This window comes from Amia ocellicauda, chromosome 22, assembly GCF_036373705.1.
Source record: "Amia ocellicauda isolate fAmiCal2 chromosome 22, fAmiCal2.hap1, whole genome shotgun sequence".
NCBI classification, from domain to species: domain Eukaryota; kingdom Metazoa; phylum Chordata; class Actinopteri; order Amiiformes; family Amiidae; genus Amia; species Amia ocellicauda.
Window position 1 is genome coordinate 4,561,655 of NC_089871.1, and position 14,340 is coordinate 4,575,994.

Here is a 14,340-nt window from a genome sequence, read left to right on the forward strand (position 1 = left end):
GGAAGATTATAATCGGAATCAAATGGACCGAATGTTCTGGCAGTGAAAGCTGTAATTAAAACCAGTCCGACACGCGAGGCCTTGTTATTTTGGTCACACTTGCATTTCCTTTTTCTCCTGTTCTCCCCCCTTTTTATTTTTAAATTTTAAAGGTCAAAAACTATGTAACATGTTTATTCTAGAGATGGTTTAATTTTAAATGACGCCTGCGTCCGCATACACTCTCTTCACTTCAGTCACTTTCATTCAATACTCCTAATTGTCACCCTCCTCCTTGTTCACCTAACCCCCCACCAAAAAAAAAAATGGCCCTCAGCACTCTGTGTCACAGTGAGCCGATCCAGACACCGAGAGTGAGATCAATGTCACAAGGTAATGTATTTGTTGAGACAGCTGCTACTTTGTTGGTCTACAAAGCCTGTAATTATTAGCTATCAATATTGTGATCTGTCAACATCACACATACTTAAAGATGTTCATCATCTAATTGTGGAGAGTGGCAATGAGCTACAACAGAGCCGTAACCCCCGCGGTGATGTATCTCAGGCCCGTGTCAGCGGCTTCCCTTTCATCCCCGGAGCGCCGAGGTCCCGCGGCGGCCGAACCCGTCCGTCCGACTGGCGGAGCAGCCAGTGGTGCGGAGACGCTGCCCCCTTACCTGGGCCTCCTCAGCGGAGAGAATGATCTGCTGTCTTTCATGTTTTAAAGAGTCCCGTCCTGCCAGCGCGGCGCAGATAACGCTCTTCCCTGAAGGCAGCCCTCGCTTCTCCCTCGGATGTTTCTTTCTCATTAATCAATCAAGCAGTCAGTCGATCGGACAGTGAGGCATTCAGTCAGTTAGATTTTTGTTTTCCTCTCTCTCTAGATCTCTCTTTCTTGGCGGTTGTGCCCCTTATTCTCGGGAAGGGTTTATGTCAGAGTGGGGGGGTAGTAAAATGGCTCTATTAAACTTCAGAATACAATGTAATAATCAGTAATGGCTTTTAAAATGTTTATTAGTCTTCGACACAATTTCTGTGTGTTTATTTTACACAATGGTCCAATTAGCCACGCTACTTTATGCTTAAAGAGGGAATGTCGTGGAAGAGGGGATAGTGTAAATATATTGTCCAAAATTACTTTATAATTAGTCTTTCATCTATACTTTTTCAATAAAATAAAATTATGCACTCAAGGGTTCAACCTGGGAATGTCTTTGTCTTTGTGTTGATGCCCGTTTGAGTTAACACAACCTAAACCACTGGAGTTTCCATTTGTGTCCTCGTTAAGGTTGTAAAATTTCAGAGATCATTTGCTGATCAGACGGACCGTTATAGCTGCAGTGGGATAGGAGACATATGTGTCGCTGGGACGCTCGATGCAGGTTGATGTGGTTCATAAGGACAGACTGTTCCACTCCATTATTAGACGCAAACATCAGGGGACTACTTAGGGCACTCTGCAGGGGACGGTGTATCTGTGCTTTAAAACATGAAAGATATAAGTTCAATTATCCGTTTTCATCCTGGGTACATCGCATAGGAATTAATTTTGTCGCGTAAACTAAAATATTTGGGTGTTTTCTCTTCCGTGGCGTCAAAATGGGCGACTCGGCTTTGCAAAGATCTTCTCTGCTGCTGCTGCTGTGGTGGCGGCGGAGGACTTAATTTATTTCTGTTTGCGTTTCCATCAAATGTTTTTATTTGCTTTTAATTTTTACGGCGAGTCTCTGTGGCTTTAGCCAATCGCCGCTTATTTCAAGCACGTTTTCGGCTTTTGAAGGTGAATAGAAAGGAAGCATAAGGAGATGATAAAACACTGATAAATGCGTATTTTCTTCTCATTACACGGGAGTGTGTCAAGTGGCCCATTAAAACTCTTACTCTAGAGGAAGGGCTTGCTTTACAGCTGCCTGTGTTTTTAATTCCTATCCCTTTTGCGCGCTCTTTCAGCGAGTGTAAGTGCCCTAATTTCACAGCGGGCTCGTATGATATTTTATAAATGTGTGTATTATCTAATTATCAAGTACATTGCAGGCCCAATTGCTCCCCCTGTAAATTAGTTTAATTGGAGGATGGCAATAGATCTCTCGCAGTCATGAAATCACACTAATCCTCTGACTTCATTCGCCTTTAATGGAAACTTTCTTTTCAATTTGTGCAGCTGGAGTTAACGCTCTCTCTCTCTCTCTCTGTGTTGTTGTTAATGTTCCCACTCCAGGTTCCACGTGCACAGCAAGCTCGTGAATTTCATGGCACCTATTGACCACAGCGCCATGAATGATGACGCCCGGTAAGTAATAGATTAATAACGTTCATCAAACGCCTTCCTGTGACACAATGATATTGACCCGTTCTTCAACCCGCCAGCCCCTCCATCTCCCCTTATCAGATCTCCATTCGTCACGGGCATCAAACCCCAGCCGCGGTCAGATCTCTCGGAGAGATCTGGCTGCTCCCCGCGCTCCTGTAATTACGGCCCCTTCTGACGGGCGCATCTCCATAAATCCACCGCGCTCCCGCAGGCCCCCGCCCTGCCGAGCCCCACGCGTGGCACGCACGGCTGTAATTAGATCAGGCAGCGCTCTCAGGTGTCTTCCTCCTCTTCATCAATCACACAGGTGAGGACAGGCCTACCGAAGCGGGTTGGGCCGGTTTCTGCACCCCGGTCTGTTAGACATGAGCCGAACTCCGTACTCTCTTTGCATCACTGCTGAGACTTTAGATCTTGTCTAAGCAATGAAAATACAAGAAAAATGGTGTCCCGTTAGTTCAAAGCTTTAATGATCTCAAAAATCCGCTAAAACATCAAGAAATGTATTCCAATCCAATCCAATCCAAATAACTCGATAAAGTTTTGCTTGTTTCAATGATCGATTGTTAGGCTAAATCAATATTTTATGATTATTAATTTGATATTTTTACCCTGGTGTTGCACAGTAACTAATTCATGTTGTCGTTGTGGGTCTAGAATATGGGATTGTTTCAAAGGCAATGGCAAAGCAGTGTAAATGTAATGTTCCCAGGTTGGGATTCAGGAAAGTGACTTGTCGGACTTCCTAATAAGTGTTAGGCCGTTCAAAGGTAGGGGTTGAACTCTTTTTCATAAGGCTGGCTATTTGTTGAGGCTCTTCCAGCAGGCCGAGGTGCAGGTGTCGTGGAGTTGAATTGCGTTTTCTGCCGTCAGCGTTTGATTTGTTTGCCCTGTTCTGAGGTATTTCTCTTCCCCTTCCCGGTCCTGCAATTCCCCTCTGTGGATTCTCTTGTTTGAAATTAATCAAGTCGGTCGCCGAAGTCTTTATTCGTCACCGCGTGTGAACCGTAAAACAAACAGCCGAAAGAAAGCACTGCAAATTTGAAATGCCTGATTAAATTAATCTGAGGGGCCCTTGGATAAACTGCGCTCCCTGTGCGGAGCCGGGTTTTGGTGTTGGACGGCTATTGTGGGCAGCTGTTTGTGGGGAAATTACGGTACTGTGATACCAGAATAAAAGCGTGTTTTCGTTGAACACAAACCTGCCACTCTCGTGCCCGTGATTTGAAAGGCAGTGGAGTGACCTCAGCAGCCGTGCAAAACTGAGGGGAATTAGTGTATGTGAGTAATTTAGAGCGAACAGGGGAGCTGCAGCCAGTAAGCTAGCTGTGATGTTTAGATTCAGATTTTTTATTATATATATATTATACTTCAGCACTCTGCTGTTTCCACTCCCCATGTCTCTCCAGAGATGGCGGCCGGTAATCCCTTTCAAACAGAGATGAGAGAAGGAGGGGAGTCAAACAGAGATTTGTCGCCCCTGTTATTTCTGCTCAAATGCATATTAATTAACTCCTTATACAGTGCAGAATCTGATTCTCAACGTATAACTCTACATATATCATCAGCCTGTATTGATCCATCGCTGGATGAAGGCCTCCCAAAGATGTTTCCACTTGCTCCCACCTACTGCTTCTGTCACGCCTGCAAATTTGATTTTCATCTTCCTATCTTTAGTTCGTCTTCTAGATCTTTTTTGATCCCTTGGGATCCATTCTATAGCTTCCCTTTTCCATCTTTGATCTGTTCTTCTTGCAGCGTGTCCGGCCCATTGCCATTTTATCAATCTCACTCTTTCAGTTATCACATTTTCGAGTGGCTCCTAGTTTTCTATGTTTTTTTTCTTCCTCCTCCTTCTCCTCTGCCTCTCGATGCAGGGCTGTCGTCGGCGTCGTCTTAGAAAGTGCCTCTGCGTGTTTCTTGTTTGAGAAATTAGTCCTCCACGGGGAAGTTTCATAACAAACATGATCTATTGAATGCAAATTAGGCTTGTAATATATTCATAAATCATAGCTTTTGGCAGTCCTTTTAATTCGCTTTGATTAATAGTGACAAGTGGTGGAGATAGGTAGGTGGGTTCCTCTGTCTGTGCAGTCCTTTTGTGTTAGATTGTTCTGATCCTTTCGAGGAAACCGAGCGAGTGGAAACAATTTGCTCGGAGCAACGCTTTCAAGAATACACACACACCCACATCCACATCTCTCCCTCGATAAAACACGCTCTCTTCCTCAACAACACAAACGCACGATGTGTCTCAATTCACACACACAAACATAGACCTGCATGAGGAACATGCACACACGAGACTCACACGTGCCATCAGACACCAGTGTTTACTCTAAAACACACACACCGTGGATGACAAACACATCACAGGTGGAAAAGTGTTTTTTATTTTTGAAATACACTTTTCTGGTGAGTTTAAATGTATGTCTTTCCCGTTTGTGTTGAGCGTTGAGTCATTTAAGGTGAAGGTCATTGGTAGATGTTGTATACGGCGCATTAGGACACGTGTTACTGAAGCATTTTGTCATTTGCTCTTGACTGGAGGCTTATCGCACTGAAATGTGTGTGATTTGTTACCTGAAATTTCCTACGGCAAGCGTTTAATAATGTATTTTTTAATAAGGCATCTGTGCAATAATTATAATAGAATAATAATACTTTAGCTCTGAAGGGGAAGGTGCAACTAATTTTACAAGCAGTGAGTAATCCCCAGTCTTAGCTGTTGTAATGTATGTTAGGTAATGTATAGTTTAATTGTATATTATAGTGAGGTTGAGGGAATGGACAGGTGACCAGTTTTGCCATGGTTTGTTTGACTTTGTGTTGTTTCTCTAAATGCACATTTGACTCTTGGCAGTTTTTATTTACTAAAATAGATTATTTTCTGGGCCTTGAGGTGTCGCTTCGAGCTTTGAGGTGGTAGTGGGGGCTTGTGTCTGTGAAGGGGTTGTTCCAGGGGTGTTGTGGGCCCAGATGTAGCATCCAGGCCCACCAGAGTTTGGGGTTACTTCCCTGGATGTGAATGTAAGAGCTTCATCCTCCGCTCTGAAGAGGATGGTTCAGTGACACACCGGCTCAATCTGGCTGCTGCTGTGAAATACTGAATACAGCACCTTCCCGATTAAATCTGAACCTATTTCAAGGTTTGGATTCCTCACCTTTTACTCTGAACTGTGTTTGAACCCCGGCCATCGCAACCTCCCGGCCCCAGCAGCACAGACCGGTGGGGGGGGGAACGAAAAAGGACAGAAAGACCTGTCTCTGGCGCTCAGCAGCCATTACCTCATGTCACAGAAGGGAGTCCATCTCAAGAGTTCAGCGAAGGCAGGCCAAGAATGTAGCGCCAATCTAATCATATTAAATAAGGGCAATATTTTACTTTGCTCCAGCCTTTTACAGCGTCATTAAGGTCCCTCATTACTCTTTTATTAGAAGCTTGCTCTCTTTCGTATCAGATTACCAAACGTACATCATTCATGGCAGAGGTGGCGGAGGGACACGGCGCCCCCGCGTTAAGGTGGATTGACACGGCTTATAATTCGCTTGTTGATACACACGCAATGGTGACACACGTGTGACTCCCCCCCCGAGCCTCTCGGCGGAGTAGGGACACACATACATCATCATTAAAAATGCCATACAGGGCCAGGGAGCCGCCACAGGCTCTTTATGCTGTAATTGTCACAAAGGACAAAAGAGGCACTTTCAAGAGCACAAACTCCCTCCCGAAAAAACCCGCCACATTTGCGGTGGGTGAGTTTGGGCGGGGGGGGGTGTGTGTGGACACGTGACTTCACCGGAGAAACGAAGGCCGGCTCCTGAGATTAGCGAGGGGATGTGTTTAAGCAGAGAGGTGATTTATTTAACAGACGGGGGCCACTGGCATTGGCAGGCGGTACCCAGTGGCTCGACAGAGAGGCAGCGGAGTTGAGGAGTCACTCGTGGGGCAGATCTTGGGGATGGTCGGCCAAAAACTGGATGAAAAAAAACTAATTTTTAATTAAAATGGGAAAGTGTTTGACCTTGGGATGTGGCTTTGGTACAAATATATATAAAGAGAGATAATTGTATTGTAAAACTGCTGAAGAAGCAGAGGGAGGTGCGGTTGCGTGTGTGTGAGTGTTGGGGCTGCTGTGTCAGATCTAAAGGGTTTCACCTTCCTTTTGGGATGTAAGAGTTCAAATCAGCATCTTGTAAAGTTTTATAGTTTCTCCTCAGTTTCACGTGGACGAATTATCAAGGAATTAAACTGGATTTGAATCTGTGATGAATAGTTTGTGCAATCTTCAGCTTCCTCCCGCGTAACCGCTGCGGCCACGATGCGACCGGACGCTCCGATGAATAAGCCCCAGTAATAAAACCATGGCTTTGAACGCGTTCTGCACGCAGTGAAATGACCTGAGGCGTGCTAACCTCCCCCACTGATCAGTACAAAGGGTTATCTGTATTTACATAAGATCAATAAACTACAGTAATAATTGTGATCTATTGCGATAACATTAAAATAGCCGCTGACCTTTGTAGAGGCCCGTGCTCGGCGACCTTTGTGTGGAGGTGTGAGAGGGCTGTGAATGAATGCCCCCGCACAGCCCTCTGTCAGTGTATTGGAGCGAGTTTATGACCATCGATGTGGCTTGTTGGCCTCTGAATGCTAATGCCCTTTTTTTTTTTGGACGGTCCATAACCGTATTTAACACGAGGGGATAGTATTTTAATCGGACCCCCCTGCACAGCAAGACGCAGGTGTTTACCAGTTAGGTGGCAGAATATCGGCACATCCCCCGCCACGGATTCCCGAATTTACCGCTGAAAATCACTTTTTCTTACGGTTAATTTTGCCCCGGATGCCGCGTGCGATTGTTGGATTGCGGTACTGAATGCGGGGCAAGGCATTCTCCCGCCCTTGCCGTTTCTGTTTGTGTGTGTGTGTGTGTCTGGAGAGCTGTGTGTTCGGTGTTCCTCGCTGCGCCGGCCCCCTGTCGCCCAGCCGCTCAGTATTCCAGGCCCGTGCCGTGCGGCGCTCTATTGGAATAAGAATGTATGCATTATTTGATAATCAGAGTTTATTGTAATCCTTGACCCTGGCCCTGCATTTCAAACAGGGATTGAGGATTCTTTTTTTTCTAATTCCCCCCCCTCCTTTCCTTTCCCTGACTCCTGCTTCTGAGGGCCGGGACTCCTCTGTCTTTAGCGTAATGGGCAGCGGAGTGCATGCGATTACAGGCGCGAGTTGCTGGCCTCTCGGACACTTTAATACCCGGCCAGCGGCGCAGCCCTGCTCTCCCGAGCCTCGACTGCCTGCTGATTGTTTCCCCCGCGGCTCGGCGGGAGCCCTGGAGAATAATGGCGCGGGTCGGGGACCGTGTCCACCTGTGCTGCGACTTGTGTGTGGTTTCTTTTTGTGCTGCATGGAAACGTGTGAGGTATGTGTGGCATGGATAACTGATGTCACTGCACTGAAGGGCATCTGTGCCTGGCGTGGCAGTTGAGGCTGATCTTACGTGTGCTTTCCGTGTTTCAGCTGCAGAATTATGTGATTTTGGTGCCGTCAGTAAGGTCTTGACAATTGAACGCGGTCCTTTCCTCTTACTCTGTTGTGAGTCGAGCAGGGGTCCGATTCAGTAGGGGGGAACGACTGCAGGGGGGGTTCCTGTTGTTTTTTTTTTTCCCCAGCAGAGCTTCTCATTCTGTCATTGGACTCTCTCTTTGTGTACTTCAACTATTTCCCAGGGTCTGAATGTGATGTAGGAATCTGTAAGACTTGCTGGTCATTGAGGAGCCCAGCTTTAGGTGTTTTGAGTGTCACCCCGGTGTCACGTCTGGTCATTTGTAAGCGCCGGGGCTCTGCTTATGAAACAAACCCCACACACGGGGGAGGTGGCTGGCAGCTCTCTGCTGTTGAAACCTCCTCTGCCTGTGACCGCCCTGCCTTGGCACGGGGTCAGGAGCCACAGGGTGTAATTTACAGCTCCGGGCCTGAGAAGCATTTACTCAGTCTGAGATCCCTTGAGCTGACCTGGCAGAGGGAGTGAGGGAGGAAGGCACTAGAAAAGTTTGGGAGTGGAGGGAAAGGGGTGAAGGGAAGGAGAGTGGGGGAAATAGGTGGAAAGAAGAGAGAGAATGGCAGACAGAGGGGGAGAGAGGTGGAGAAGTGGACAGAGCTCAGAGATGGACCCCCCGATGGTTCCCACAGCTACCTCTGCTGAGGAGACAACTGTGTCAGACACTGCCCTCCAGTGGTCGCTTCACAGCACTGGCAGCACCAGAGACGCAGCTGAAACATCGGACGCGCAGGGGGGAATAACACTACTGCTGCTGAGTGCCAGCCACGGCTTTTCTGTTTTGTATACTATTATGAGGCTCTTGCAGGTACACTTTATATTCCTATTAAATTTTAGTATTTCCCCAGGCGACCCTGAGCAGAATCAGACTTTAACCCTGATGAAGCCAGTGTTGGAGTCAGCCATGATTTCAAGGGGTGCCCATTCTTCTGTGAATGTGTGTTTAACCCCCTACAGTGTGAACAGTATCCTGGTTTAATGGATACAGCTGGATGCACCTAATACAGCTGACCAAGGCACTGGTTTAGGTGATTTACGCAGGTTTCAGCCGTGTTGGGGACGGGTTATCCCACAACATAGATCTGAACCTAACGACACGCCGGCGGCTTAAACTACACCAGGTGGCACAGAAATCCTTTAGGAGGTGGCTGCCGTATCTGGAGTATTTAATAAAGTTTTTAATTAAAAGCTGAAGGTGCTTGCCATTGACCCCCCACCCCCTCTCACCCGGTACCCGAGGTGTCTTGCGTTTCCTCCTAATTGCTGAACGCAGGTGATCTGTGGATTGTGACTAATACAAATTGGAGAGGTGGGGAAGTCACCTCTGCCGGCTAATGAGCGCGGGCCGGCACCGCATGCAGGGTGGGGCCGATTCAAGCCATTGGCTCGAGTCCGATCTCGTGTTGGGGGGGAGACGGGAACGTGTTAGGCAAAGCCGGGAGGGGGCAGAGGGAGCGCGCTGGTACGAGGCGGCGTCCCCCAGCGGCTCGCGGGGAGACAAGGTTAAACCTGCGGGATTGATGAGCTCCGAGCCTCTTGCTGCCACCGAGCCCTTTCCCAGAGCGCAGCTGTAATTATTAATTAGCCCCACCGAACCCACGCTGTCTGTGCCCACCGCGCCGGGGCCCGACTCCCTGCTACTCCGCTCGGGTGCAGCCTGCTTGGCACTGGGCTCGGTCTGGGCTCTTTAACTTTGCACCAAAAGCCACTGATGTTACCAGCCCTGTCTGCCACGCTCTAAAACACGTAGCATAAAGAAGAGCATGCTGTGAATTGACAGAGAGCAGTGCAGTCAGCTTTGTCATGTACAGACCTGTCGGAATCCAAACCAAGCAGTTTATGCCCACCTTCACCCTATTCAGATGCGCATTGTGCAGCACTTTAATTGCCTAGTCTGTTTAATTGATGTTTAAATATTTTGAAGGTCATAGCGGCCGTTGAGGGAAGATGTTTCCTATTCAAGATTGCCATTATTTTTTTTTTTTTGGTGAATGTATTGTAATTGTTCGCCCCCTTTCGACACATTATAGAGCACCTTTCATCGCAATCTCAGGTCATCTATTTTTATTTATTTATTCAAATCAGAATAAATAAAATCCCGCCCCAGCCCCCGTCAGTGGGTCTCAGTGCCTCTCCGTGCGCTCGCTCTACAGGGGTCCCCCCGGCTCACAGAGATACAGGCTCTTACCCCAGGGGGCTGATGGGATTCCATGTCCCGGTGCAGCTTTAGGACTGTGTGCTACGCGGCGCTGTCACCGGCAGGTACAGGGCACGGCTGCCCTCTCTCTGGTGAGCGCACGGTTAACACAGACCCGGACAGGAGGTCGGACGGGAGAGTCAAATCCATTTTATCTGTGGATGCGTGCCGTGGTCACAGGAGGAAGGGAGCTGGAGAGAGATAGACGCTACAGCAGGCGGCTGTGGCTTGATGGACGTGTGGCCCCAGATTTATAAATATGTATAAACTGAAATCCTCTTCTGGAAAAAGGAGATGGGAGGGGAAAAAAAGGCCTGTCCCCCCCCAGTCTAATAAACTCTTATCTGCGTTTATTTGGCGCATGTTGCGCATGTGTGCTGCAGTCCGCCGGCTCCACGATGCCGGCGCCGGGAGATCATAATTGAAACTCGGAGATAGAAATTATTCTGCCGCGATTCTCATAAACATCCCCCAAAGTCTCGCCGCAGGAGATTGCGTGTGTTGACCCTTCCCCCCCCCCCGCTCGGTGCTCTCCTCCACATTGCAGAGAGAGAAGGAGGAAACCCGGTGATGCCCGTCCTCTCCAACCATCACCCTGCACCCATCAACCCATGTATTCATTAATTCATTTTTGAGAGTTGTGGCCACTTTTCTCACCCCGCTGTATCACTGTTCATTAGACAATCTATTAATTGTGTTTTTACACTTTGTAGATCGATGGGATACTTTTAAAATTCTTGATGAGGCTTTTAGGATGTGAAACATTTAGTAGACTCCACTGTTTTAACTTCAATCTCATGCTAATGGCTGCAAAATATGGCAAAACACTTTCTTTTGGTGTATATATATATATATATATATATATTAGTAATAATGTAATAATAATAATAATAATAATAATAATAATGTAACTTTATTAATTTTGTGGTTTGCAAAACTAAATATTTTGTTTCATTGGCTGACGTCTTTATTGAGATACAAAAATGTGTATGCTGTTCTTTCCACCTGTGAGTTAAATCCGCGCCCCTGTCCGTGCCGTGCCACGTCCACCCGTGCCTCACTGTGCCGTGCCCTTCCAGACCACGTATCCCTCGACTCGGCCTGATTCTTGTCAGCCAGCCAGCCACTCCACTTGGCATTTGAAATTTGTCCTGATTAAAATAACTTGCAGACGGAAGAGTAGAGGTATTTAGAAATAAATATTCCCCTGCGAAATGATATGCAGCTGCGGCCTCTGATTCCTTATCTGTCTCCCCTATTTCCCCGCTCTTTATCATGGCCTGACACTTGTGCTGAACTAGTAATCAGAGCGCCGGACTGCCATAAAGAAACTCGCCGGTCTAATCTCAACTGTTGCATATCTAATACTAATTGGAATCCTGCAACTGGGTCACTGTCATTGTTTTTCAAGTACTGTCAAGACCGGAAAACATATGAAACCGAAATTATACCCCGCGCAGGCTGCCTGATTGAATCCTTTTTCTCCCACTGATGTGCTCTCATACATCCTATTAAAATATTCAATCTGGTGTCCGCAGTCTGAAGGGCTGCACTGGGAAGGGCAGCACACCGGGGCCCCGTGTGTGGGGGGGGAGAGGGGAGGCGCTTGCTGTCTCCGTCTTTCGGAGGAGACGGATTTGTCCCCGATTTGTAATTATCGTCGAAGGAAACCTCTGGTTGCCTTTAATTATATGTTTGTTTGTTTGTTCGGAGAGTTCGTATTAGAACGTGTTTCATCATCATCACTTCTCTGTCCACTGCTTTGCGATATCTTTAGCTGTCCGCGGTCTGAATTCTGCATTCTCGGGACCGGACAGTTCACGCTGGGCTTTGTCTCTACGCTAAAGCAGGATGTTTTCAATTAAAATAGCGATAATTAGCTGATGCGTGCATTGGCCACGGCTGGTGACGATTATAAATGAGTATGAATGAGAGTTCGGACGATCCTCGCTCCTCTCCCTCGTTTGATCTGGTCTCGGACCCCCCACAGGCCTTTAGGCTCAGCTTCGTTACATTGTCTTGGGTTGACCTGTATTCCCCGAGATGTTCTGGGAGCAGAAACAGTCCACGGGGTATTAAGGGAGTTGAGGATCAGCTGAAGATCAGAGCTTCCCGACCCCATGACCTGGATGTCACATCACTGAAGCCTGTATTTCCACTTCCACCTGTTGTTCGTGTTCGTTTGTGTCCTCCAGCCTATTTTAACCTCTTTGCGTTGTGTGCCGTGTACAGGACGGAGCTGTACCGATCGCTGTTCGGGAAGATCTCTCCTGCAGAAGCCATCGAGCAGGAGTGAGGAGAGATGGGAGGAAACCGGGACGGACGGAATGCAGAACAACACCGGCGCAATGAAGCTCAGGCATGCAGGCCAGTGCAAAAAGACTCGTACTCGGACCTGCTCTCTGAATGCACCTCCTGCTGTTCCCGTCCCTCAGAACCGGGCCCGCTGCACGGCAGAGACCAGCCCACTGTGGGAAGGGGCTGGAAATATTTTAAATGAACGATGTGGGGGGAGAGGGGTTGAGCCAGACCGCACCGACTCCACGATAACTGGACACAGTTACTGTCCGTCTTCCTCTGATTTTTATAACAAAGCTGTCCAGATTTTTTTAATTTAACGCAATTGTATTTTTCTATCGAATAATTGTAATACTTTCAATGACATGGCTGTTAACTTTGGGATCCGGTGCTGATCGGACCCAGAGCACCGCTGGGTGTAAACCCGTGTTTACCAGACGAGGGAAATGAAATGTACGGGATGTTTCAGTGGATGAGGGGAAACCACTCGAAATCCCTTGGCCTAGTGCTGGAAGCTCAGGTCAAGAGAGGAAGGCTTCCCTCAGTCCTCCTCAATCCCACAAGGCCGTGCTGTACGGGTACTACTCGAACTCCTCCGCTAATCGCTCTCCGCCGAGACCCTGGCGGCGCCGGTTGCCAAAAGCCCTCAGCACAGCGCCGTGAGGGAAGGGAACCCAAAACCAAATTGAATCTGTGACAAAGAGAGCGCTTCGGCGTTTTGTCTGTGAAAGAAGTGCTTTTGTGTCTTGTTGTTGGCTTTGTTGTTGTCGTTAGTGTTGTTGTTGATTATTGTTTATTAAAAGAAAAGAAAAGAAACAAACATGACAACACGGCCCCGTCTTATTTGCCATCTCCGCGTCTGCTTGCGCTTCTGTTCTTCACAACACTTGGAAAATTCTATTTTGAGACAAACAACTTCATTTTCCATCGCGTCTCTAATTAGCTGCGGAATTAGCGAGGCTGACGTGCCTCCATAGATCAGTCGGGCCCTCGGGGGAGGCCGCCGGGATAGAGCAAGCCGCATTTCCAATTATTGTGTTGAATTGCTAATTTAGTTATTGTGCCTGCCGTAATTGTGATGGGTATTGGGTGTGCGATTCAATTTGTTTTAAATATTTGTGGGCTGGCGGATTGGTAATGGAGCTGACCTATCTGGCGGCCCAGTATGAAAGTGGAAGACAAAAACAAAGGGAAGAGACTACAAAGATGTCTTTTTTTTCTAATTTGATCTACTTCATCCCTCTTAAGACTGTTGAAGTTAAAAAGCTTGAAATTTACAAAAATACCACTTTGATCATCTGCTGGTAAAAAGCATCAGACATTAGACTAATATTGAGGACTTCAGTTTTTAAGATAATCGAGGAACGGCTTTTCGTTTTTCCCACATTTCATAAATAATTTTTGCTTCAGTCGTGTGCTCAGTGCACAAATGTTGTGTAGACAAATGTGAAGATTTTAAAATGTTGAGATATATATTGATATACTTGTTTATTTACATACATATATATTTATGTACAATCTACATTATATAGATGTATTTTTAATAATTTGATAACTACTCAAATGTATTTATGCAAACATTTACTTTAGTAAGCATATTTGTATATATTTATATTTGTTGTATTGTATTGTATTTATAGTTATGTTTACGTAAATGTATACATTAATAAAATTAGATATACATTTATGCAATTTAACGAGATACATATATACAGCTCTTGAAAAAATTGAGACCACTCCAAGTTCAGAAATCAATGTGAAGTGGTCTCTTAATATTTTCCAGAGCTGTATATATATTTACTGTTTGTTTTTTATTTAAATGCATGTATTGATCATTGAATTAATAATTTACTAGGTTTTTACTAAATCATATATACATACACTGCATGTATATATATATATATATACACTTTTTGTCTATATATGGACTGATTTACTTGAATTGATAAATTATAGTAAATATTGCTGTTATGAATGTTCTGTATT

At 46.4% G+C, this 14,340-nt stretch overlaps 1 protein-coding gene across 1 annotated transcript in view; it reads left to right on the top strand.

The window, feature by feature from the left end:
• aatf (apoptosis antagonizing transcription factor) overlaps window positions 1-13,564 on the top strand; it is a 34,233-nt gene extending 20,669 nt beyond the window's left edge. The window contains exons 11-12 of the mRNA XM_066695693.1: window positions 2,200-2,271; window positions 12,289-13,564. Of these exons, the coding sequence (XP_066551790.1) occupies window positions 2,200-2,271; window positions 12,289-12,352 (136 nt within the window). The 3' untranslated portion in view covers window positions 12,353-13,564. The remainder of the gene's footprint in view (window positions 1-2,199; window positions 2,272-12,288) is intronic.
• Window positions 13,565-14,340: the final 776 nt, after the last annotated feature.